Below are 21,699 nucleotides of genomic sequence, written 5' to 3'. Positions count from 1 at the left end.
TCAAATCATTCATTGTAAACGCTCGCGGCCCCTGATATGTGCTTCCAGGGTTGTATTATTGTAACTTGCCGAGATTTGCCGATGACCAATGAGCTTTATCACGCCAAACCCCATGCGACTTTGCCTGGCCAAAAGCCTTCGCAATAGCTGCCGAAAGCTGCCGAAACTTAGCGCATATACAGTGTTCAACTGTAGGATATTTCTACTGGAGTAGCTATTAATATAACGGCTTTCACATAGAATGTTACGATTGGGAGAGTTGGGGCAGTTCATGTTCGCAGCACAGACATGTAGCTAATGGTAAGGTAAACCTTGTACCCACCGTTCGCACTGTCCCCGCTAATAACCTCCTGGAACCAACACCCCGGAGCCCCCACCCCCATTAACTTGCCTCCGGTCAGACTGGGAGGGACTGGCAAGGTCGCGCTTCTATGACTTTCAGACCTTAAGCCAACCCAAATTCAACTTCTTCAAGTTCAGCAAACCAGTTTTCAAGACGAAGATGGCCAGAGTCCAGCGCAGATTGATAGTTCCGCTGGCCTTTTTGCTGGCTATCGGCTTCTACTACACGTACAGCGACCACAGTCCAATTCCAGCTCTGAAGTGGCAGCATGAGCCCCCCATAGCTCCCAGTGTTTTGGACGACCCAGGTTACTTCTGGAGGAAGATCCCAACACACTACCCGTTACAATCAATTCAATCACTACCCACGGGGAAGCCATCGAAGCTCCCAAAAATCCAACACCGATTCAGCCGTGAGACTAGCGCAGAAAAGGAGGCCCGCCTTCAAAAGCAGCGTGCTGTTCACGAGACATTCGGACGTGGTTGGAAAGCATATCGCGAGCATGCGTGGCTCCAGGACGAGCTTGCGCCCGTTAGCGGAGGCTCCAAGAACACGTTTGGTGGATGGTCAGTACCTGTGACGCACCTTCTCATTTATCCTCAATCACATCGATGCCGTTGGTTACTTACATGCTGATTTCGTTCAGGGGTGCTACTCTGGTCGACAACCTGGACACACTCTGGATTATGAACATGCGAAACGAGTTTGAGGAGGCGGTTGCTGCTGCTGCGAACATCAGCTTCGAGGCAAGCTCCCTTACTGAGATCAATGTCTTTGAAACGACAATCCGATACCTCGGGGGATTCTTGTCAGCATACGACCTTAGCGGGGACCAGAGGCTTTTACGCAAGGCTCGTGAAATTGGAGATATGCTGTATGTCGCCTTCGACACGCCCAACCGGATGCCAATCACGCGCTGGGAGGTGGGCAAGGCTGCCAAAGGGGAACTACAGGAAGCTTCGCCATGGGCCTTGGTTGCAGAAATTGGATCTCTCTGCATGGAGTTCACACGATTGTCGCTTGTCACCGGCGATCCGAAATGGTTTGATGCCACGGAACGCATTACAGAAGTGCTGAAATCTGAACAGAGCAAGACCAAACTCCCAGGAAGTATGTGTTCGCCCCTTTCTCACCCGTCTCACACCACTGCCATTTTTATGCGCAAGACGCCTGCTTATAGTTGAAACAGTGTGGCCGATCAGCATCAATCCCAAGGACAAGGACTTCCACGGAGACAACACTTTTAGCCTTGGTGCCATGGCCGATTCTGTGTTTGAATATTTACCGAAGATGGTCGCTCTTTCCGGCGGCCTGCTGCCGGACTATGGGGAGATGTACAACTATGCGGTAAACACCGCCAAGAAGCACAGCTTTTACCGCCCCATGGTACCGGACAACGCCGACATACTACTGGCAGCTGCTGTCCATGTCAACAAGGATGATCGCGGCAAAGAAGTACCTGAGCTAGACCACGTGGGGCAGCATTTGGTCTGTTACGTTGGAGGCATGCTGGCTATCGGGTCGAAATTACTACAACGACCAGACGACCTGGAGATTGCTCGTAAGCTCACCGACGGATGCATCTGGACATACAAGAACACGCAGCACGGCGTCATGCCCGAGACGTTCCTCATGACGCCGTGTCCGTCCAAGGGTGGAACCTGCGAGTGGGACGAGTACGCGTGGCGGAAAGCCCTGCTCGTCGGCGCCGAGAAAGACGTGACACACCTAACGAATGAGGAGATACGCGCGCTCGCAGACCAAGTCATCTCCGATAGGAGGCTGCCGAAGGGCTTCACCAACGTTATGGATCGACGCTATATCCTGCGGCCCGAGGCCATCGAGAGCGTCTTCGTGCTGTACCGGGTGACGGGCGACAAGAGCCTGCTCGAGTCGGCCTGGGACATGTTCCAGGCCGTCCAGAAGGTGTCCAAGACCGCGTTGGCGAACTCGGCGATCGGGGACGTCACCGAGGCCAAGCCGCACCAGACGGACTCGATGGAGAGTTTCTGGATGGGGGAGACGCTGAAGTACTTTTACCTCATCTTCAGCGAGCCTGATGTCATTAGCCTGGATGAGTATGTCTTCAACACGGAGGCGCATCCGTTCAAGCGTCTTGTGCCGTAGGGTGTCGCTGGATAGTGTGTATATTACCTGTTTAGAATATGGGTTTTCAGGGGTAGGATGGAACGTGTTATATATATCTCGGATGAGCTCCACGGGGGTTCCTAAAAGCTCGGGGTTTCTAAAGGACTGGCAGTCGTTATCTATGGGAGAACAGTACCGTATATATTGAAATATCTAATCTATTGCTTATGCTCCTTGTTTCTATGCTGCTACCTAGATTAATGATCCTCTTATATTAGTCTATACTGAATGCCTGTCACGATATCTGAGCTTCAAGAATAATTCATGTATGGATATAATTCATATGTCCACGTACGAACATATGTTTTGTCTTGGGATGACCTGGTATTTGTGTCATGTACGTCCCAGCTCGAAATCCACTTTAAGGGTCTGTCTGATTCATCTTTCAACTACAACTCGACTATATCAAGTACTGGTTAAGTGGAGCCTTATTATATGATACCAATGGGTGGCCAATATCCACTCACGATAAGGGATCCGAGTCTTCTCGATAAACTACTTTCCTACTATGCCTATTATTTCACATGACCCTCGAGGAGTCTACCATCACAGTGTGAGGAAACCGGCCTGGTTAATGCTCGGGTTATATGATCTTGCAGTATGATGTCGTCTTTGTATCCCATTTGCTGTTGTGTTGTGTAGCTTCTGGTCTTTGCACAGGCCTGCTACATATATCTCATGTAAACTAATATTGTCGGAGCTACATAAAATAGCAAGGCATGCATCTGTCAACATACAATCTCACAACATGCAGACAACAACATGTTGAGTTGTGAGAATGCCTTGTGTGTTGTCACATTTCTGTGTGTTGACATCAAAGTCAACGTATCTCAAAACGTAATAGCTCAAATGCCGAGTCTACTCCAGCACATCCTTGAGTATGGACAGGTAGTGCTTGAAGAAAGCCTCCGCGTCCACTTCAGAGGCAACCAAATCAGGACCCCCCTCATATTCAGTAAACGTCACCATCCCATTTCTCGCCTCGACCTGGATGCGCCCGGCCTTCCACTTGCACAGCCCCGGCTCGAAGATGACGGCCGCGGCCAGGGGGTCGTGGAAGGTCATGCGGTGCTTGATGTCGAGCCACCACGCGCTGCACTTCTCGAGGACCGGCCGGAGCGGGCCCTGCACCCGGCGCTCGAAGCCCCGGTACTCGTCCTCCGTCCAGACCACCTGGCGCGTGACGTCGAGCCCGACGAAGCGGTGGCTCGGCCGCCGCGTCTGCAGGACCATGCCGGCGGCGGTCCGGTCGACGGCGACGTTCCACTCCAGGTGCCGCTCCCCGGCCGGGAAGAACTTGCCGCCCATACTCACCACGCCGCGGCAGGCGGATGCGATCTCGGGCTCGAGGGCGAACAGGAGGCCCAGGTTGCTCAGGGGCCCGATGGTCAGCAGCACGACCTCGTTGAGGTTCTCGTGGATGGTCCGTCGCATGAAGTCGACGGCGGAGTCTTCCAGCCGGTTGAGCACGTGCTTCTCTTTCCGGATGAACGGGTACTGCTGGCATGTCTTCTGGCCCTCGCCCTCCAGGATGGGAAGTCGACGGCCGCAGTGTATGGGGATCTCGGCGGCTTTGGGACCGCAGGCGCGAAGAAGCACTTGGGCCACGGCTGCGCGCTCCTGGACCTCTCCGGTTACGATGGTGACGCCGAGGAGATTGCAGCGGGGGTGCAGCGCCAGGTAAGCTAGGGCGAGGCCATCGTCTGGGTCAGTACCAATATCTGTATCGACGATGACCTTGATGCGGTCGTCGATGGTGGCTTTGTTGCCGTCATTGTTAATTGACGAGCCGTCGTTCTCTGTTTTAATGGTGGCCGGGGTGCCGCCGCCGTTATCGGTAGAAGCCATGTTCAGGGAGTGGCTGACCGAGGGGTAGGTCAGCTGATGGGAATACGGGATTGAAGGCGTTGCGACCGGGTACGTAACGCAGTAGTGGTTGATGGTGTTTTCTGATTGGTGCTTACTATTTGGCAGTAAGTCCTGTTGAGGGGATCTGTCTAGTGGAGTTAAGACTGTAGACGGATTTAACCTGAAGATGAGAATGAGTGTGCGAGTGTCTGGGTTGATATTGGACCTCAATCAGCAGCGCATGCCGATCTAATAAGATAATCCAGAGATATAAAGGCAAACTAAGGATCCTCCGAGTAAGCTCTTCTATGAGTCTTCAACCGGAATACAAGGCAAATAAGCTCTTTGAACAACAAACGGCGGAAAACCAATAACACAAAGCACAAGCTCAGCGCTCGCTGGGATCTACATAGGTCTCCAGGGTGTTCGGATTGCATGAAGGAGAGGCAGCATTTGAAAGGCATGATTCCGGGCGACCAGGCGTTTGTAGAAACACCATGACTTATGTCGCACTCGATGTCATAGGCGGCATCATGAATCCGAAGGTTGGAAGATTCATCTTCGGCAGAAGTCTCAGGTATCTGGCGTATGTAATTATGCCACTTAGTGGGGGTCTTATCCTTGCACAATTACATATGTACTCATGTCCTTAACCATGCAATTCGCTTGTGATTGGCTGGCTTTAATTGATTTTCAATCGGACTAGTGGTCATCCTGCGCGACGCGTCTCCCACCTCTTTTCTAGACGCGACCGACATGCAAGTGGGATAGACCCGATAGCAAGCCAATTCCACATAACGTTTTTGCCCACCAGTCCTTCCTCCCCACGACCTCGATTCCTCGACAACCACAGAGTGCAACCACGATGCTGCGACAAGACTTCAATCGGATTGACCCTAAGCGGCGCAATGTCGTCGACCATCGTAAGAAGCAATTCGCCGACCCGGGCTACAAGGAGACCGCCTACCCCCACCGACTGAACTTCTACGCCGTCCCGCCCACCGCCGATATCACGCTGGAGCAGTTTGAGCAATGGGCCATTGACCGTCTCCGCGTCTTGGCCGAGCTGGAGGCATGCTCGTTCCGGAACAAGACCCCTGCCGAAACGGCCGAACACATGAAGCCTCTGCTCGAAAAGTACCTCCCGCTCAACACCAATACGAGCTCCTCGTCCAAGCTGTCTGTCGAGCGGCAAAAGGATCACTATAGCCACTTTATCCTGCGCCTGGCCTTCTCCTCGACGGAGGACCTCCGGAGGAGGTTCACTCGAGTCGAGACGATGCTGTTCCGTCTACGCCTCAACGACGAGTTGGCCAAGGAACGCAACGAATTTGTTCAGACCCTGAACCTGGAGTGGGATCCCGTCAGCGACGAGGAGCGAAGAGAATACGCAACCGAACTTGCCGCGCTTACCGGTTTCCGGAAAGGGGCCCAGGAAGAGGAGAACTGGTTCAAGGTGGACTGGGAGCGCGTTCCCGACTTGGTGGAGGGTCGCAGGGTGTTCCTCCGAGCCGGCAAGGCCTATGTGCCCTCGCGGGAGTCGACAAGCATGGTAATTGCCGAGTTCACAAAGCGCCTAGAGCGCTCCCTGGAGCTCACGGCGCGTGCGCTCCCCCGGCTGGACGAAGACGACAGACTGACGCCCATCCTGGACCACCTGTCCAAGAACTTCATCACCCCCGACGCATCTTACAGCAGCAGCACCTCGTCGGTGCCTGGTGCCGACATTTCCGCGAAGAACGTGGACGCCCTGTCCTCCAGCTTCCCTCTCTGCATGCAGCACCTGCACCGCTCGCTGCGGCGCGATGCGCATATCAAGCATTTTGGCCGTTTGCAATACACTCTATTCCTGAAGGGCATCGGTCTGAACCTGGAGGAGTGCCTCATCTTCTGGCGAACGTCGTTCCACAAAATCACCGACGATACCTTCAACAAGGAGTACCGGTACAATGTCAGGCACGCCTACGGTGACGTCGGCGGTGATTCTATCCGCCGTGGTGGAGGATACTCGCCGTTCTCCTGCCAGAAGATCCTGACCGAGCATCCACCTGGTCCCGGCGAGGCTCATGGATGCCCATACCGGCATTTCAACTTGGAAAACTTGACGGCACTTCTCCAGCAGGTCGGCATCGCCGACCGGTCCGTGTTACAGGGCGTCAAGGAGGACAAGGAGGCCCAGAAATTCCACATGGCTTGCAACCGGTACGTCTCCAACGTGCAGCTTTATTTACTATGTATTGCAATGCAACCAGTACTGACAAACAATATAGCGTGTTCGAACATGTGCACAAGAACGAGATCAAGCGAGCAAAGGACGACGGCATCATGACGTCGGCGCAGCTGGAGACGATTGTGCATCCGAATGAGTACTTCAAGCGAAGCTACCTTCTCAAGAACCTCGGAAAGGGCGGCCAAGACGTGAAGATGGAGGAGGCGTGATCGACGCTGGATGATATTGACTGCATGACTTTATTGAAGCGCAAGGCATTTGACGGAATTGGAGTTTGGGTGTACACAGTCAGGAGGCGGCTGTTGGGTAAGCATCTGTTTGTTTTCGCTAGAAGGGGCTGCTGTTCTCCAGGAACACACACACCATGGGTATATACCTAATACAAACATTTCGGAACAACATGATGGCATCGCCAGGAGTATCAACCCACTGCTACTGCTTTTCTTCCCCTTGGTCCTGCTGTTGTTGTTTCGCGTTGTCCTCAAACCACCGCGCGACCTGCTCCGGGTCCACAGCCACGTTCTCCCAGTGCTCCGCCAGCCTTCCTCTCTCGTCGAACCGCCAGACCCCGCAGAAGGGCGCGGCCAGGTCCGGCAGGATGTCCGGACGGTGCCGGCTCCGCGCCCGCAGCGTCCCCAGCACCGTCCCGAAGTGCGCGTTGGCGCTCACCCGCTCCACCGCCATGACAAGCGTCCCGCCCGCGGCGGCCACGAGCCCCTCCTCGTGCGCCTGCGCGGCCGCGGCGCCGCGCAGGGGGTGCGCGTGGTCGTGCACGCGGTGCAGGATGATGTCCGGGGCGGCCAGCTGCGAGATTCGGGTGAGGTCGGCGTAGAGCCAGCGGAGCATTTCGTCGCTGGTGGCGAAGGCCGGCGGGGCCGCGTCGTTGTCGGCCTTACTGCTGCTGCTAGGCGCGGCGGCGGTCGGCGCGGTTTGCCGGGTCGGGGAGGAGGGGAGGGGCTTGTTCAGGAGCATGGCTATGTGGGGCAGGGATACGGATGCTGGGCGCGATGGTAGCGATATGGATGCAGGCCGCCGGTCTTTGCTCTTGGTGTTGGTTCGTGGGCGTGTCTGCGGCGACGGTCTGGATGAGAAGCGTCGGCCCGTGTAGGGATCCGTGAAGGGATCGGTGGGGAATAGCGAGTATGTTGCGGTAGGTGCTGCCGATGGCTGAGAGGAAGAAGAAGAGGGAGAATTGGTGGTTGTTGTCGTTGGCGTGGGCGCGGTCAGGGAAGCTCCGCCATATATGCTGAATCGGCTTCGAGGCATGCTGTGCAACGATCGGAAAGGAGAGGCGCGGCTGCCTTTTTGTTGCGTCTTATGCATGTCTCACTTGGACGGTGTAATATCAATGTGTGCGATTGGGTGGGTGGAAAAACACTGCCTCGCTTTCTTCTCCCTGCGCATTGGGGAGAGGGATTCCCCTTGATCGGACGTCCGTCGCTGGCCGGCTTCTTATGCACGTCCAGGTTGAAGGCGAAGGTTTCGACCATGGCGCATGGGGATATTGCCTTGTATAGCCCAAATACGCCAAGAGCAGGTTTTGGCACTTCGTGCTAAACAAGGCGAGCCGCGTTTCCTTACTTCGTTGCAGCCACGGGTCTATCGTCGCGTTTTCCACCCACAACCCTGGCTGCCATAACCAGGGATAAACAACAGGGCCGCTGAATGGAGGAAATCATTGGGAAGGCTTGCGATAGATACATTGTATACCGTAATGCTAGGCGTTGAACCGATGCCGGGAAGCTCGGTGCATCCGAGGAGACTGTGACCAGAAACGCATCGAGGGAGGCATCTCGATCAGATCTTATCTAGCACCGCTGACAGCTGGTCTCTGACCAACTTTGGCAACTTCGAAACAGCCAGTCAGCCGGATTGGTTCATTGGCGGGATAGGTGGCTCGGCTCGCAACCAAACCGCTTTATATGTCAGGGCATAGTTCTCACCTATAGCGAAGCCATAGACATGTGGTTAACTTTTTATCCCGAAACTAACATCATTGCCAAGAGAAATAGACGTGCCCAGCTACATCTGTATTTAAGTAGAATTCTCACCATGCCATATGCTTTGGGTCGTTGAACTTTTTGCCGACAACTCACGCCAAGGGAGTAGTGCCTCGTGGTCTTCAGCCATAGCCGCGATCTCGCATGTGGCGGCGTTTCGGTTTGAAAGTAGGTAACCTTGGAGGCTGTAGTATGTATCAGAATCATATTGATTAATATTCTACACTTCAGTGAGCTTACGAAGCTGCTAACTAACGATCACTAACAAGGCAATTGTTTTGTAGATTCTGTGTGAAAGGACTTTGAGAAGAGACTTTGTTACCAAACTAATTAATCGGTATTCAACTTAGGAAAGCTGAATATTCAAGTTGGAGGCTAGAAAAGCCTCATACTGCCCATTGAGTAATGATGTGTATTGACTCTTCGTGTGTATGAAATTTGCTGCAGGGGCCGTCTTCACGCTAAGATGGCAGCACCTTCCCGAGAGCGTGGTTCATGTTTGGTTTCCCACGCGATCATTTCGGATTCGAGTCTCCGGAAACCATGCAGCTGTTGCCTTCTTGCGGTTGTGGTTAGCCAGAAGTGAGGGGGCGTGTTTGCAGCTGAGCAGCTTTCCCCGGTCTGCACATGCGCCTTGCGAATCGACCAATCAATCAACATGGATACATGTTTGTGCTCCAACTCCCTCTTTTCGTTTGCTTCATTGAAACCGCCCAAGGCACGCACAGTCCCTTTTCACAATGCTTCTTCCAAACCGCCTGCATATCGAACAACTTAGTCCACCTTTCGGTAGGACTTCCCGATTCACCCCCTTGTCTGGCATTATGTTATCGTGGACCTCAGGGTCGCCAAGGGTCGCCCAGCATGGTCTGAGGCTTGGCCGATACAACTCTCCAATGTACGGAAGGAAGCAAACCCCGCCCCATCTCAAAACTCCCGTCGAGATAAGGACAAGACAGAACGAGAAGCGCTAGTTTCTTGATCGTAGGGCTTGGTGCAAGCTTGAGAAACGCTTATCTTATACACGTCAAGTTTTGGCAGCGGATGGGTGGAGGCATGTTCAGAGACGGCACTGCTATTCGAGGAAATAACGATATACGGCCGACTTGTCGGCAGCACGGCAACGGACAAGGAGTACGAGAACAGACCCCCGGTACTACCGTCAAACATCTTTCCAGATCCTTGCCAAGATGGTCGTTGGTGCCGGGCGTAATCCAATTAATGGCTGTATTAGGAAGCTGCAGGAAGACCCTTATCAGTCGATACATATTGACTGCAATACTCGGACGATGGGAAACCCGTTTGAGATAGCTGCCGTTTTATTGCGAGGTGGCAGGGGCCTGGAGGCGGAGTATTAATGAGGACGATCGATCGCTCGGGAGGACCTCCAGGTTCTCTGCAGGTGCCAATCGCGTCGCCATCGCTCAGAAAAGGCTATTAGCATCGTATAGCTAAGTCTCCTGTCCACAGATTTGCGAATAATGGCTGGTACATTCAGATCCTGCCAATGATGCCTCATGGATACCTCTGCTCACTCTGAAACAGACGCACAGCAAACCCTCGGCACAGTCGCCGCCGGCGTTGGCGACGTGGGCCCCAACCGGAACGGCCTCCACGATGAGACCGCGACCAAAGCCATCGACCGGGCCCACCTGCCCCTTTCCGGCCTCGAGGACGACCCCGAGTTCGCCGGCCGCGAGACCTTCCACGGGCTGTACGTCGCCACCGAGGAGGAGAAGCGCACCCTGCGCCGCGTGGCCGGCAAGATGCCCAGCTCCTGCTACTACCTCTGCGCCGTCGAGTTCGCCGAGCGCGCTTCCTACTACGGCTGCTTCCAGGTTTACAAGCAGTTCATCCGTGCCCCGCTTCCCCCCGGCTCGACGACCGGCCGGACGCCGCCCGGCACGCGCTTCAACCCGGGGGCGCTGGGGCTGGGTTCCCAGGTTGCTACTGCCATGTCGGTCTACCTCCGCTCTCCTCTCTCTGGCCAAATATGACCTAGTCCCGTTGCTGACCCTAACCAAGGACCGAGGCATTCAAGTTCATGGCATATGCATTGCCGGTGTTCTTTGGATGGTTGGCTGACGCCAAGTATGGACGCTTCAAGATGATTTGCTGGGGTGTCGGCATTTGCGGTGTTGCTCATGGTGGGTTTTGCTTATCTCGATGACGTTCCCCGGTACTTTGGGTGTTTTGTTACTGACTAGGTATACGTTATAGTTATCATGATAGTCTCTGCTTTGCCGCCCGTTCTTACCTCTGGAAAAGCGGTTGGTCCTTTCGCTTTTTCGCTGTACTTGCTTGCTATTGGTGCAGCTCAGGTAGGTGGTACAACAATAACCCGTTTTGCCCCATGAGAATAGAGAATATAGTTAACAGGCTGCCCCTTGATCTAGTTCAAGCCCAACATCTCTCCCACTATTATGGACCAATCGCCTCATAAAGTTGCCCATGTTATCAAGGACAAAAACGGGGAGAAGGTGGTTGTCGACCCCGAAGAATCGATTGCTTCCATAATGCTCTGGTTCTATCTCTTGATTAACATTGGATCTTGCTTTGGGATCCCTACAAGCTACCTGGCAAAACTAGTTGGGTACTGGGCTGCGTACTGTAAGTGTTAACCGAGCTGATGAGCGAGGGGTGATGTGGACTAACAAGCACCCACTACCTAGTGATTCCTACCATCGTCTATTTCATGCTTCCGCCCCTTCTGTGGTATCTCAACACGCGTCTCATCAAGCAGCCTCCCGGGGGCTCTGATCTCGGCAACGTCTTCCGGGTTTTGGCAGATATCTTCAGCCACGGCGGTGTTCGCATGATCGGACGCAAAGGCTTCTGGGAATCCGCCAAACCTTCTGCACGGAGGGCAGCGGGCTTTACCAAGGAATACCCCTACGATGACGAGTTTGTCAACGACGTCCGCCGTACGTTCCAAGCATGTGGTATCTTCCTGTTCCAGGTATGTCTAGATGACACCGGTGTTTCTGATCCAAGAGCACAAAGGCAGAAGGGGAAAATGAGAAACAGAGAACTGACACCACGTGAAGCCAATCATTGGTCTGAATGACGGCGGTATTGGCGCCGCCGCCAACACTTTGACGGCCGGCATGGATGCTCACGGCATGCCCAACGATTTGCTCGACAACTTGAACCCTGTTTCCATCGTCGTTTTGGTTCCCATCATGAACCACATCAGTCAGTTTCCTATACACATAGCTGTGTTTTCCCTATCCAACCCCTAAATATTTAAAATTGCCCCCTTGCTAACGTCGATGACGCTCATTCTATAGTCTACCCCGCCCTCCGCCGCGCCGGCATCCGCTTCGGCCCCATCGCCCGCATGACCTTCGGCTTCGCCATGACAACGCTAGGCTCGATCGCGTACTCAGTGCTCGCCCACCGCGTCTACCAGACCTCTCCCTGCGGCGACCAAGCGAGCCGGTGCACCGAGACGGCGCTCGGCGACCAGGGCTTCTCGACGGTGCACATCGGCCTGTACGCGATCCCGACGGTGGTGACGGCCGTGGCCGAGATCTTCATCAACGTGACGGCGTACGGCATCGCCTACACGCAGTCGCCCAAGAACATGAAGGGCCTCGTCGCCTCCGTCAACCTCTTCATGTCGGCCATCTCGTCGGTCCTCTCCCTCGCCACCTCGGCCGCCATCCGCGACCCCTACCTGCCCTGGGTCTTCGCCGCCCCCACCATGGCCGGCGCCCTCGTCACCGTCGCCTTCTGGTTCACCTTCCGCCACCTCGACGGCCAGGAGTTCGTCATCAACACCGACTTTGACGACATGAAGCTCGACTCCGAGGTCAGCGACGAGGAGAACAACAACGCTGCCGCCGCCAAGAACAATGAGAAGAAGGGGGTTTCGGCTGCTACCACTGCTCAGCCTGTCGAAAGCAGCAAGGGCAGTGATGACGATGGCATTACTCCTACTGTCAAATGATGATGAGAGACTGATTTTGAATTTTGCAGCGCTGCTGGGCAGGCTTGGCCAGTATGAGTCAAGCGTGGACAACCGTTGGCGATGATGTCTTGATACACCAATAGTTGTATATAGATTCATGTAGTGAATTATGTTTTCAAGCCTGCTAAATCACGAAGTGGCAAGTCATCCAGTTTCGTATAAATGTGATGTTATTAACCAGTCTTTTTGATATTCCTCCCTTCGTTTATGACATGGCCCGTATTATATCGTAAGTTCATTAGTTCATAATTAGTGTACAAATGCGCAATGCTGTTTTGCTTTTTTGACGCCGCAGTTCCTTCCAAACTCAAGTGTCAGTGTCTCCTCTATCACAGCATAACCCACCCGTCTCAACGTCTGTAGTGACAACAAGTTCCTACCATGCTCATACGTCGTCTACTGGGGAGGATCCGTGTCGACCCCCTTCCCCTTAATGTCCGAGGGTGATGCCTCTGAAGACCTGAGCAATTCTCTGAGGGTGCCTTCTGCGTAACTCTTCGGCTTCGCCCCTCCTTTTGTATCCGAAGAGGCAGCAACTTCCGTCACGGCTGACCCTCGCCAAGGTATCCAATTGCTGAAACCGGCCAAGAGACCAGCTTGTGCCCGAGGGGGTTCCTCGGGGGCCGTGATGTCTGCCGCGGCCATAGAAGCGGAGAGCACGGCTCTCGACGGCTCTGCCGACGTCTCCGGTGGATCTGCCCCGGGTTCCTGTGATGTTCTTATCTCGAGATGGCTATGTGAGGTCTCAGGTTTGGCCGGCTCGCTCACAAGCGCACCCCCTGATGCCCGCGGCGACGCTGACTCTCCCTGGGTCTGGCGCGTACTATCAATAACAGCGGTCGCGAACGAATTTGATTTCCGGCGACTGACACTCTTTCTACTCTCTGCTTTCGCGGGGCTGGACGGCTCCTCACCGCTGCGAGAGGACGACGCACTCCCATCCTTGCGCTTCCTCGACGCTCTTCCGCGCACGTCTTCGGTCAGTTCTTGGGCCGATTTCTTCTTACTCTTGTCTTCTTCTGAGGACCGGCTTGAGGACATGATAGTCTCGAGCGTGGAGTGCGCCACGCTCTTCCTCCGCGCCGCGCTTCTGCGCTTCTTCTGCCTTGTGGTGGACTGCTCGTCGTCGCTCGGGATCGCCTGCAGCGTGGGTCCTACTGGTGGCTGCGCCCTAGCCGACGATGCCGAGGCGGACGAGAGGAAGCCTGTCCCACTCCCGTGCGGCACGACGTGGACTTCGTACTGGTTACTCAAGGAGTATTTGGACCTGGCGCAAATCTCGGCAATCCGATCTAGATCGGCTCCAATGTCTTGCTGTATATCCGCCATGATATTCTTGAAGCTGAAGGCCTCGAGGGGAGGGAGCGTGACGTCGTTCCTAGACTGCCCCTTCTTGGTGCCCCGATGGCGCGCCATGTTCAACACCATGCCATTCCGACCAGGCCGCCAACTTGACGTCTGCGAAGAGGCCGCGGTTGAAGAAAGGGGGATGCGCCGGCTCGCGGGACGGCTGGAGATGTGGGAGGGAGGAGGCCCAGAGTAGGTCCGAACGATGACGGGCTGGGAGTAGGTGCCGGTGGTGGTCCTTGTAGCCGTGCTTGGTGCGCCGGTGCTCTTCGTATAGCGATGGCGGGAGGGCTGTGAACGGTTGAGCTCTCGCAAGGCCGTAGTGCGGTCGGCGGCAGTGGAATCGTCCAGCGGTATGGGTTTCCCTTCGGCCGTGGAGGGCACCAGAGATGTGCTGGAGACGTTGGGCTGGCTGACTAGAGGGTAGCTGAAGAAGGGGACGGAGTGTCGACGATGTTTAGACGACCGCGCTGAAGACGGCGGCGGCGGCGGCGGCTGGTGGTGGTGAGTAGAAGGAGGTGGGGGTGGATTGGAAGCAGTAGAAAGGGAGGGAGGCCGTCTTTGAAGGTATCGGGGAGTACGGGGTGGTTGCTGTATCGGAGGTGGCGTGTCTGATATCGGGGTAGTAGTCGCCATATCTGCGGACTGCATTCCCTACATGCATGGACAGCACAACGCAGTAGATTTGACGGGCAAGAAAAACAAGTCAAGGAAGTGGATTCCCGTCCAAACAAAGCTGATTATGCAGAAACCTGTATGTAGGTAGGCGGGAAGGATGCGACGTATAAGGCCTAGACGTTTAGTGATCGTGGATCCTTTGCTGTATGCAGACCTCTTGCAGATTTGCCAATGGGCGGCGAATGCGCCGTGGTTGGTATCTGGCGAGTCGAGGGCAAATTACAGCTCGACCGGGGAGGGGGGTCGCGAAACAGAGGATATTAAGACACTGTCTTGGAGCAACTGCAGCTAGACACACCCGCGGCGCAGTGCAGCAGGCAGGCAGATACGGGGTGTAGTGCCTGTTCAATTCTGGGGAAGATGGAGGACAGTGAATGAGGAGAGCGGCACGCAAATCCAGGAAACGCGGAATTGAAGATGGTGTGGTTGGTGGTTTGTGGAGGTGGGGGGACGACTAGGACTGATGGAAATCTAGTCTTCGTAGATTACCCCAGCCCGGCGGCGGCTCCTTGTCTGAGATGGAGGTCGCAGTGCAGTCAGTCAGTGTGCAGTCAATCAAGCCGGCCAGTCAGTCTCGCTTGCTTGGGGCCGAAATGGAACGAGCATGAGGAGGAGGCCAGCGGCATCGAACGATCATGGATTATACTGGAAAACGGCCCTTGGGCGAATGGTAGATGGACAGATGGATGGGCTGATTGATCAATGCGACTAGAGGGGTCAACGTAGAAGAGCAGCAGCAGCAGCAGCAGGCATGTACGGCAGACGTGTATTGAGGATGGTAAGGATGAATCTGATCTGATGCATGAGAAAGGAGATTTTTCCCAATCTCATGTTCTGGCCGTCGACTGGAAAGCAATTTGAACTTTCTTTCCTTTCCCTTGCTGCTGGCCGTCCTTGTCTCGTTCGTTGCTCGCTGTCCCTCGCTTGTATGCAGGCATATCTAGAGCCTCGTGGTGAGTGGTTGTGGGAGGAATTGCCCGCGCGACTATTTTGTGTGGGCAGGATGCACGAACTCGTGGCTGTCGTTCAAAGGCCGACAGGGGGGTCGGTGAGGGGAAGCTGATGTGGAGCCTTCGACCTCAACCGTTCATCGGCGCTTGTCTCTTTCACCATTCTTCATCTGCTGGCCGAGCCACATAAATACATGTAAGTATCAATAACGCATGGCTAGCTATACGTACATATATGCAGTAGTTGGCTATTGAGATATCTGAAAAGTCCTAGGAAGCATCGCCCCTCTAAACGCTTTGCAAAAGCGGCATCGGGTCTAGACAAATATGTAGGTAGGCAAATATTATTGTCTACTACAGATGCAGCGTTCAGTGCAACATACATCTCTAGTAGTAGGTATGTATGCATGAATTGACTTTCTGCTGCCGATCTGGCAAGCTGTTCAAGTTTCCCTTATTGGCTTTCCAGGACACTAGCAGATGGTTTGCTAACATGGAAAAAGCATAGTGAAGTTCCGGAACCCTTGCCGTACAGCAGCTGGCCGGATTGGCTTGCCAGTAACACGGTCTAACCGGTTAGCTAAGGTTCTTCTTGACAGACTTTGCCTTTGACAAGACTACATGTACCAATGCTCGCAGAATACTAATAACATATAGCAGTATAACATATAATATAACGACTTGACTACACACTCAGAGAGAATAATTTGTTTTTCAGCTGTTATTATATCTATTGCCAACTGGGTATGATGGGTGTGAGATGCTACATGCTTCGTGAGAGCCTATGTCACCAAGCCCCTGGAGTTCATAGTTGAGGTACTTATCCGCGCATAGTATGTAAGATGTAAATCGATATTCAACTGCCCGCCTCGGCTGTGGCCGGCTTCCGCGATCATTCCGGAAAAGGTATCACGCGGATGAGCCGAACGCGCCCCAAGGCTGGCTAGCTACGTGTCTAGTTCCCCATCCCATGCCACTAACCCCCAGACGCCGTTATTGGACTACGATCCTGTATTGCTGCACGCAACGTGGATAAAAGACTGGCTTTTCCCGTCCTACTCACTGCCCATGCTCACACATCCGCCACGGGGCGAATCAGCCGGCAGTGCTGCTAAGGCTTGTCGTTTCGCGACAGGCCACCATAGTATGACCCTATATACCTGGCGCAGAGTGGTCGCGACACTGTTTCACAGGGAGCTCCTTTCCGTGCAATCAGTGACTTGCACGTTACAGCAAGTCCGCATCCAGCACCCATGCCTACCATACTCGTACCACGGGCACTCGGAAGACGTCTTGGACAGGGAAACAGTATCATCTATTACGCCAACTGCTATATTCGATGCCTCCCTTGCTGCTAGTCTCTCGGACTAGCAGACAGATCAATACATCGACCGCACGCCCGGTCTAACGCCTTGTTGCTTGGTATATCAGAAAATCATGTCATTAGCGGTACTTTCGCGGCTTCCGCGACATCGTCCTCCGACCACACCGCAACGCTCTCTCCCTCGTTGACTAAGCTGTTGCCGTCTCAGTCCAATGTGTACTCTCAAACAACGCAAAGTGTTCTAAGCAGTAGACTGGGCCATCGTACCGTAACCCTGACCGCCGGTTTGCACACGGTCGCTGTAGATACCCGGGGCTCGGCGGGCGGCGAAGCGGCCCTCGCGGGCCTGCTCTCGGCGATCGAGGTAAACGTATTCGAGGTAGAATGCGTGAACATGGCCCGGGATGACACTACCAACCACGGTTAGATTCCAAAACAAGCCCAAGAAGGAAGTATGTATCGGGAGCAAGCGACTTACCCAAGGATCGTCAGGCAGATGTTGACGAACAAGTCGGCGCCACAACCGGATACCATAAACACTCCGGCGGGAGGGACTGTATTTCTCTTGTTAGTTTCCAAAACCATCGATGGCAGCTGAAAAGCCCTTTCCCGTCTCTTTCTACTTACAAAGGATCGTGATGAGGATGAGAAGAACTCCGGATACGGCACCCATCTTGATTGCTGTCTGAATTGGCGTTTGGTCTGGTTTGTAACTGTCGTGGGGGGATGGATGTATGCTCGATGGTGTTGCGCGGGTGGTTGTCGTTAGTTGGTGCTGCAGTAGTCTGGACTCGAAGATGGTTGGTTGGCAAGAAAGGATGGTGGCTTCAATCAAATATGTATTGCAACCGCAGAGTCCGGGAGGTTATGCGCATTTTCCAAGTTTCACGAAGAGATTGCCTTGCCATGTTTGGGTTACATGGGCTTGGCCTGTAATCGCCATCAATGATTGATGCAATGACGTATGAGTCTCTAGCGCACGTGCTAAACAGCGCGACCACCGAAACTTATTGGCCGACTTAGCCGTTCGTGTGAATTCTATCGAGCATCCTGTTGACGTGCATCGAGCACAAGACGTGGGCGACCGGCAATAGATGACTCAACTTTGCGCTTCGTATAACTTAGGTAATAAGCATGCATACCTGGTATATAGAGCCAGGCATGTCATGAAATAGTATCAGCAATGCAGTGCACTGCATCTTTTCTTATTTTCATTGGGATGGAAAATAAGCATATGAACCTGCCTGACATCAATGTCAGCCTCGCCATGCCGCAATATCCGCCGGCTTATCACAACACGAAAGGACTTGGTGATATGCTAAATCTTTCCCATCGAACGTGGAACACCTTGAATATATCTTGAGTCTGGTTGATGCGGTCCATCTTTATCCTCCCCGTCGCAATCTAATCTTCGAGCCTAGAACAATTCTAGAAAGCCGACCTTGAGGCCTCTAGCTTTTGTTGGCCGTTCCGACTAGCAAGGGGCTACGCGTCCTACTGGGTCGTTCGTTGCTGGAGTGCAGAACAAGTAGGGTTTGGCAGCGCGCGCGGCTCCCTGCTCAAGTTGATTGCATTAATGCAGCTTTGAGACCTTGTCCCGCATTACCTTTCAAGCCACTATTAGACTGATTTGAACGCGAGAGATAGTCCACGGCAAGGCTACCATCACGAAGCTCAGTGCATGCTACTGAATTTGGCAACGATCATGATGCTGGAGGCCCGAAGCAGCCAGCAGCCGCCAGGCAGCAAAGCCCGAATGTGTGTCTAATGATTGATCAAGTGTTGACGCGCGCCATTGTATGGCATTTCGCTGTGAACACTTGCAGCTGAAACGCCCATCATAGAGGGGATCCTTGTAGTTCTCGTGTGGAGACATCCCGGACCGTCCCATGGATATGTTGGGACACAAATTGTATATACCGCCGCGGGATTTCCGCCCATGAACTTGATGCTATAGGATGCTACGTGCTCTGATGTCGGAGACTACGGGAGACTGTCCCCGTGTGGGTAACGATATGCCTCGCTTGCAGTTTAGTTGATGCCTACCTTACTTCCTTTGAGCCATTGGATATCCGGCAAGAAGTAATAGTGAATACAGTGAGGTCTAAAACGGAAGCTTGAGAATCAGACCCTGCGCGTAGGACGGGGAGTATCCTTGATGAAGTCACACTATATTATGGACTTGGTCAGTGCAGTGAAATGAGCACTCGAAGTGATTTTACATACACAGAATCCTCAACTTCTGCACGAGGCTTTCGGCCGGGCGGTCGTGACGGAAAGGAAAGGAACTTGACGGCGTCCGTATCGGGGATAAGGATGGCGGGAAGTTCAGACAGATAACTTCAATAAGGTTCCCAATACACTACGAAGAAAAGTATTGGACCTAAGGCCGCACGTTTGTTTACAGGGGAGCCACGCTTAAGGCTAGCCCCTATAAACCGCATGCATTATTGATACACGATCCGACAGTGACAGTGATTGCTGACGGCGAATCAACAAGTTGCCGGCATCAGGCGTATGTGCGTACACTGCAACGACCAGCTACGACCAGCCACCGTCTGGCCGTATTAGGAAGACCTACGGAGCTGTTGGCTTTGCCATGAGCACAGCACCAGGTCACAAAACCCGGGTAATAGCCAGAGAACCCCCCAGCTGGCTGCGAACCCACCCAATAGATCGTGGAAGGTTCCTTGTCCTGTCTGTCGCGATGACCCCTTGCGCCATCTAACCTAAAAGTCTTTTGGCCAAGGGAACCCGTCTTGTCGGACTTCAGCCGAATTGTTTTCGCAGTCTCCAATGGACCTGATTCGGCCCAATGTGTATTTCTGTGCACTGAATCTACCTACCGTGATAGACCCCTGCGGCCACTTATTAATAGGCGGATACATGCTGGCTATTAGCACTCAGCATTGAGGTATGTTGCCGTAGCGTTGATTCTCAAGGGCGGACTTTGGGGCTTTGAGGGCTCCGACGCCCGTTCTGACACCGACTGATTGCTCCGCCATTAGACTTCTGTCAAGACTGACAGACACTGACATCAATGACAGGTCGTGCCCGTTCCGGTGGTAGGTTTTACTTTCGTTACATGAGATGACATCCTACAAGTCGGATAAGGAACACCGCCAACGTGCCAACCCACCGGAAGCACAGACGCTCCAGCGCTGAAACGCCCGGGCCTCAAAGTGCATACATCCCTGCCAAGAGAGCTACCCGACCAGGAACCACGAGAAACATCAAATCACAATCTCCCCAAGGTAAGGCGCAGCAGGCTGGCTTCGCAGCTTTATGGATATGAGCTTTGACTTTTACTTTTGTCCTCGTGTGTATATCAATCTGAATGTGGTCGTTTACGAAACATACTTCTTACCAGACAGCAGCTGGGCCCAACACGGAACCAGCCACACAGTATCTGTAACTCACTTGAAGCTGTCTCTCAGCTTGAGCTACTTTCGATATAGAATTGGTATATCTGCGCCATGAGCTCATCGTACATATCAGCCACATAGGAATGAAATGCAATCGTGATATTTATTCAAAGATTGCTTGCTGCAGGCGTGTCAGATGGCATTTGAGTCTAGAGTACAGCACATAGATGCAGTGGCAGAGAGGCGTGTTCTGCGAAGCTTCGGTGACAAGTCCATCTCCAACCTTCCGCGTCTGTGGGCACCTGCTTGACAACACGTTTATGGCCGCGGACGATATCCACTCCATCATGCACTGGAGGCGCTTCCGGTAGAGACAACGCTGTTCAACAACTCCATAGCTATGACGCTATTCATTCACTTGATCATTGCTTGATAGTCGGTTTAGTAGCGGTTTGGACATTACAGAGATGCATACTTCAAGGCCTAATGTGGTAGCATACGAGTACGTGTATAATATGCAGAGGAGCGAAAAAGTACAGGTCCCCACTCTATTGGGCCCGACGCAATGGGCGTGATAGGGGATAATACTTGTACATAAGAGGTAATAAGCAAAAGTGACAAGCGTCCCATGTGTGTGGTAGGTAATTGACGGCTATTTGGCAGTTGGGAATTGAGTTGCTGCGAGGTCTGGTTGGTCTAGCAGCGTACCGAAGGACCGGCGGCAGGCGGGCCACTGGCGAAGACGACGCGGAATGCTTCGTTCGTTAGGAATTGGTTTTTTCTATCCACATCCGCCCCGAGCCAAGCGGACTGGTCTCTGGTTTCTACAGCAAAAGCAGGCCGGTTGTTGAAGAGACATGTCAAGATGTGTAGCTCTTCGGTTAATGCATCCACCTTGCCAGGTAAGTATTCATTATGCCTGTGACTAGGTTAGTTCGAGTTCAACCGTCCAGGTCAGACACGGGGCTAAACCGCATTGAGCAAACAGCACATCCGCTTTTTTCCCTCTCTCCCACACGAAAAGACAGCGATCAGCTTTCACAACTGCCCGAAACCAACACCTCCAGCCGAAACCACACCACCAAGACCACCCACCCCAAGCAGCGCAAGCCCAGAAAGCGTACAGGCCGGCTGTTTTAGTGGTAACAGAACGCTGGACTCATTGAAACTGGAGCTGGCACCACCACACGCAATTACCAATTCGGCTCAGGGAGTCGGTCACCTCGCTCTCACCTACTCGACTCGCAAAACTGTACACGCACGCACACACACACACTCACACACACGCACCACTCTCTTTCTTGACTGTAGTCTCTCCACCACAGTATCATCATCGCTCGACCTCCTCTCGCGCAAACCCTTGCATCCATTCTTTTCTCCTCCCCTTCCCTTTTCCTTCTTTGGTATTTGGTTTTCACTCCCCAAAGGACCGCAAGGAAACTGCAGAGATTTCTTGCTGTAAGGAAAGGCGTGGTAGAGAAAGTTACCAGGCG

The 21,699-nt window shown here is 53.6% G+C and overlaps 7 protein-coding genes across 7 annotated transcripts; 3 read left to right on the top strand and 4 right to left on the bottom strand.

Moving 5' to 3' along the window:
* Positions 1-502: 502 nt before the first annotated feature.
* PG985_000318 (endoplasmic reticulum mannosyl-oligosaccharide 1-2-alpha-mannosidase) lies at positions 503-2,470 on the top strand (the record flags this gene model as incomplete). Its single annotated transcript, XM_066820087.1, has 3 exons — positions 503-909; positions 990-1,453; positions 1,533-2,470. The coding sequence occupies 3 exons, from the start codon at positions 503-505 to the stop codon at positions 2,468-2,470; spliced, it is 1,809 nt and encodes a 602-aa protein (XP_066690966.1).
* An 879-nt stretch (positions 2,471-3,349) lies between these two features.
* Positions 3,350-4,339, bottom strand: PG985_000317 (uncharacterized protein; the record flags this gene model as incomplete). The annotated part of the gene is made up of 1 exon (XM_066820086.1): positions 3,350-4,339. The coding sequence occupies one exon, from the start codon at positions 4,337-4,339 to the stop codon at positions 3,350-3,352; it is 990 nt and encodes a 329-aa protein (XP_066690965.1).
* An 865-nt stretch (positions 4,340-5,204) lies between these two features.
* PG985_000316 (uncharacterized protein) lies at positions 5,205-6,778 on the top strand (the record flags this gene model as incomplete). The annotated part of the gene is made up of 2 exons (XM_066820085.1): positions 5,205-6,541; positions 6,610-6,778. The coding sequence occupies 2 exons, from the start codon at positions 5,205-5,207 to the stop codon at positions 6,776-6,778; spliced, it is 1,506 nt and encodes a 501-aa protein (XP_066690964.1).
* A 223-nt stretch (positions 6,779-7,001) lies between these two features.
* PG985_000315 (uncharacterized protein) lies at positions 7,002-7,835 on the bottom strand (the record flags this gene model as incomplete). The annotated part of the gene is made up of 1 exon (XM_066820084.1): positions 7,002-7,835. The coding sequence occupies one exon, from the start codon at positions 7,833-7,835 to the stop codon at positions 7,002-7,004; it is 834 nt and encodes a 277-aa protein (XP_066690963.1).
* A 2,215-nt stretch (positions 7,836-10,050) lies between these two features.
* Positions 10,051-12,521, top strand: PG985_000314 (peptide transporter protein; the record flags this gene model as incomplete). Its single annotated transcript, XM_066820083.1, has 8 exons — positions 10,051-10,057; positions 10,115-10,526; positions 10,595-10,716; positions 10,790-10,890; positions 10,966-11,179; positions 11,242-11,528; positions 11,617-11,764; positions 11,860-12,521. The coding sequence occupies 8 exons, from the start codon at positions 10,051-10,053 to the stop codon at positions 12,519-12,521; spliced, it is 1,953 nt and encodes a 650-aa protein (XP_066690962.1).
* Positions 12,522-12,938: 417 nt separating this feature from the next.
* PG985_000313 (uncharacterized protein) lies at positions 12,939-14,525 on the bottom strand (the record flags this gene model as incomplete). Its single annotated transcript, XM_066820082.1, has 1 exon — positions 12,939-14,525. One exon carries the CDS (start codon positions 14,523-14,525, stop codon positions 12,939-12,941), a length of 1,587 nt encoding a protein of 528 aa, XP_066690961.1.
* A 2,557-nt stretch (positions 14,526-17,082) lies between these two features.
* On the bottom strand, positions 17,083-17,514 carry PG985_000312 (uncharacterized protein; the record flags this gene model as incomplete). Its single annotated transcript, XM_066820081.1, has 3 exons — positions 17,083-17,251; positions 17,320-17,395; positions 17,469-17,514. The coding sequence occupies 3 exons, from the start codon at positions 17,512-17,514 to the stop codon at positions 17,083-17,085; spliced, it is 291 nt and encodes a 96-aa protein (XP_066690960.1).
* Between the last annotated feature and the right edge of the window lie 4,185 nt (positions 17,515-21,699).

This window comes from Apiospora marii (assembly GCF_038362585.1).
Source record: "Apiospora marii strain CBS 49790 chromosome Unknown utg000001l_segment0_segment0, whole genome shotgun sequence".
Classification (NCBI taxonomy): domain Eukaryota; kingdom Fungi; phylum Ascomycota; class Sordariomycetes; order Amphisphaeriales; family Apiosporaceae; genus Apiospora; species Apiospora marii.
This window is presented reverse-complemented; position numbering and strand designations above follow the sequence as displayed.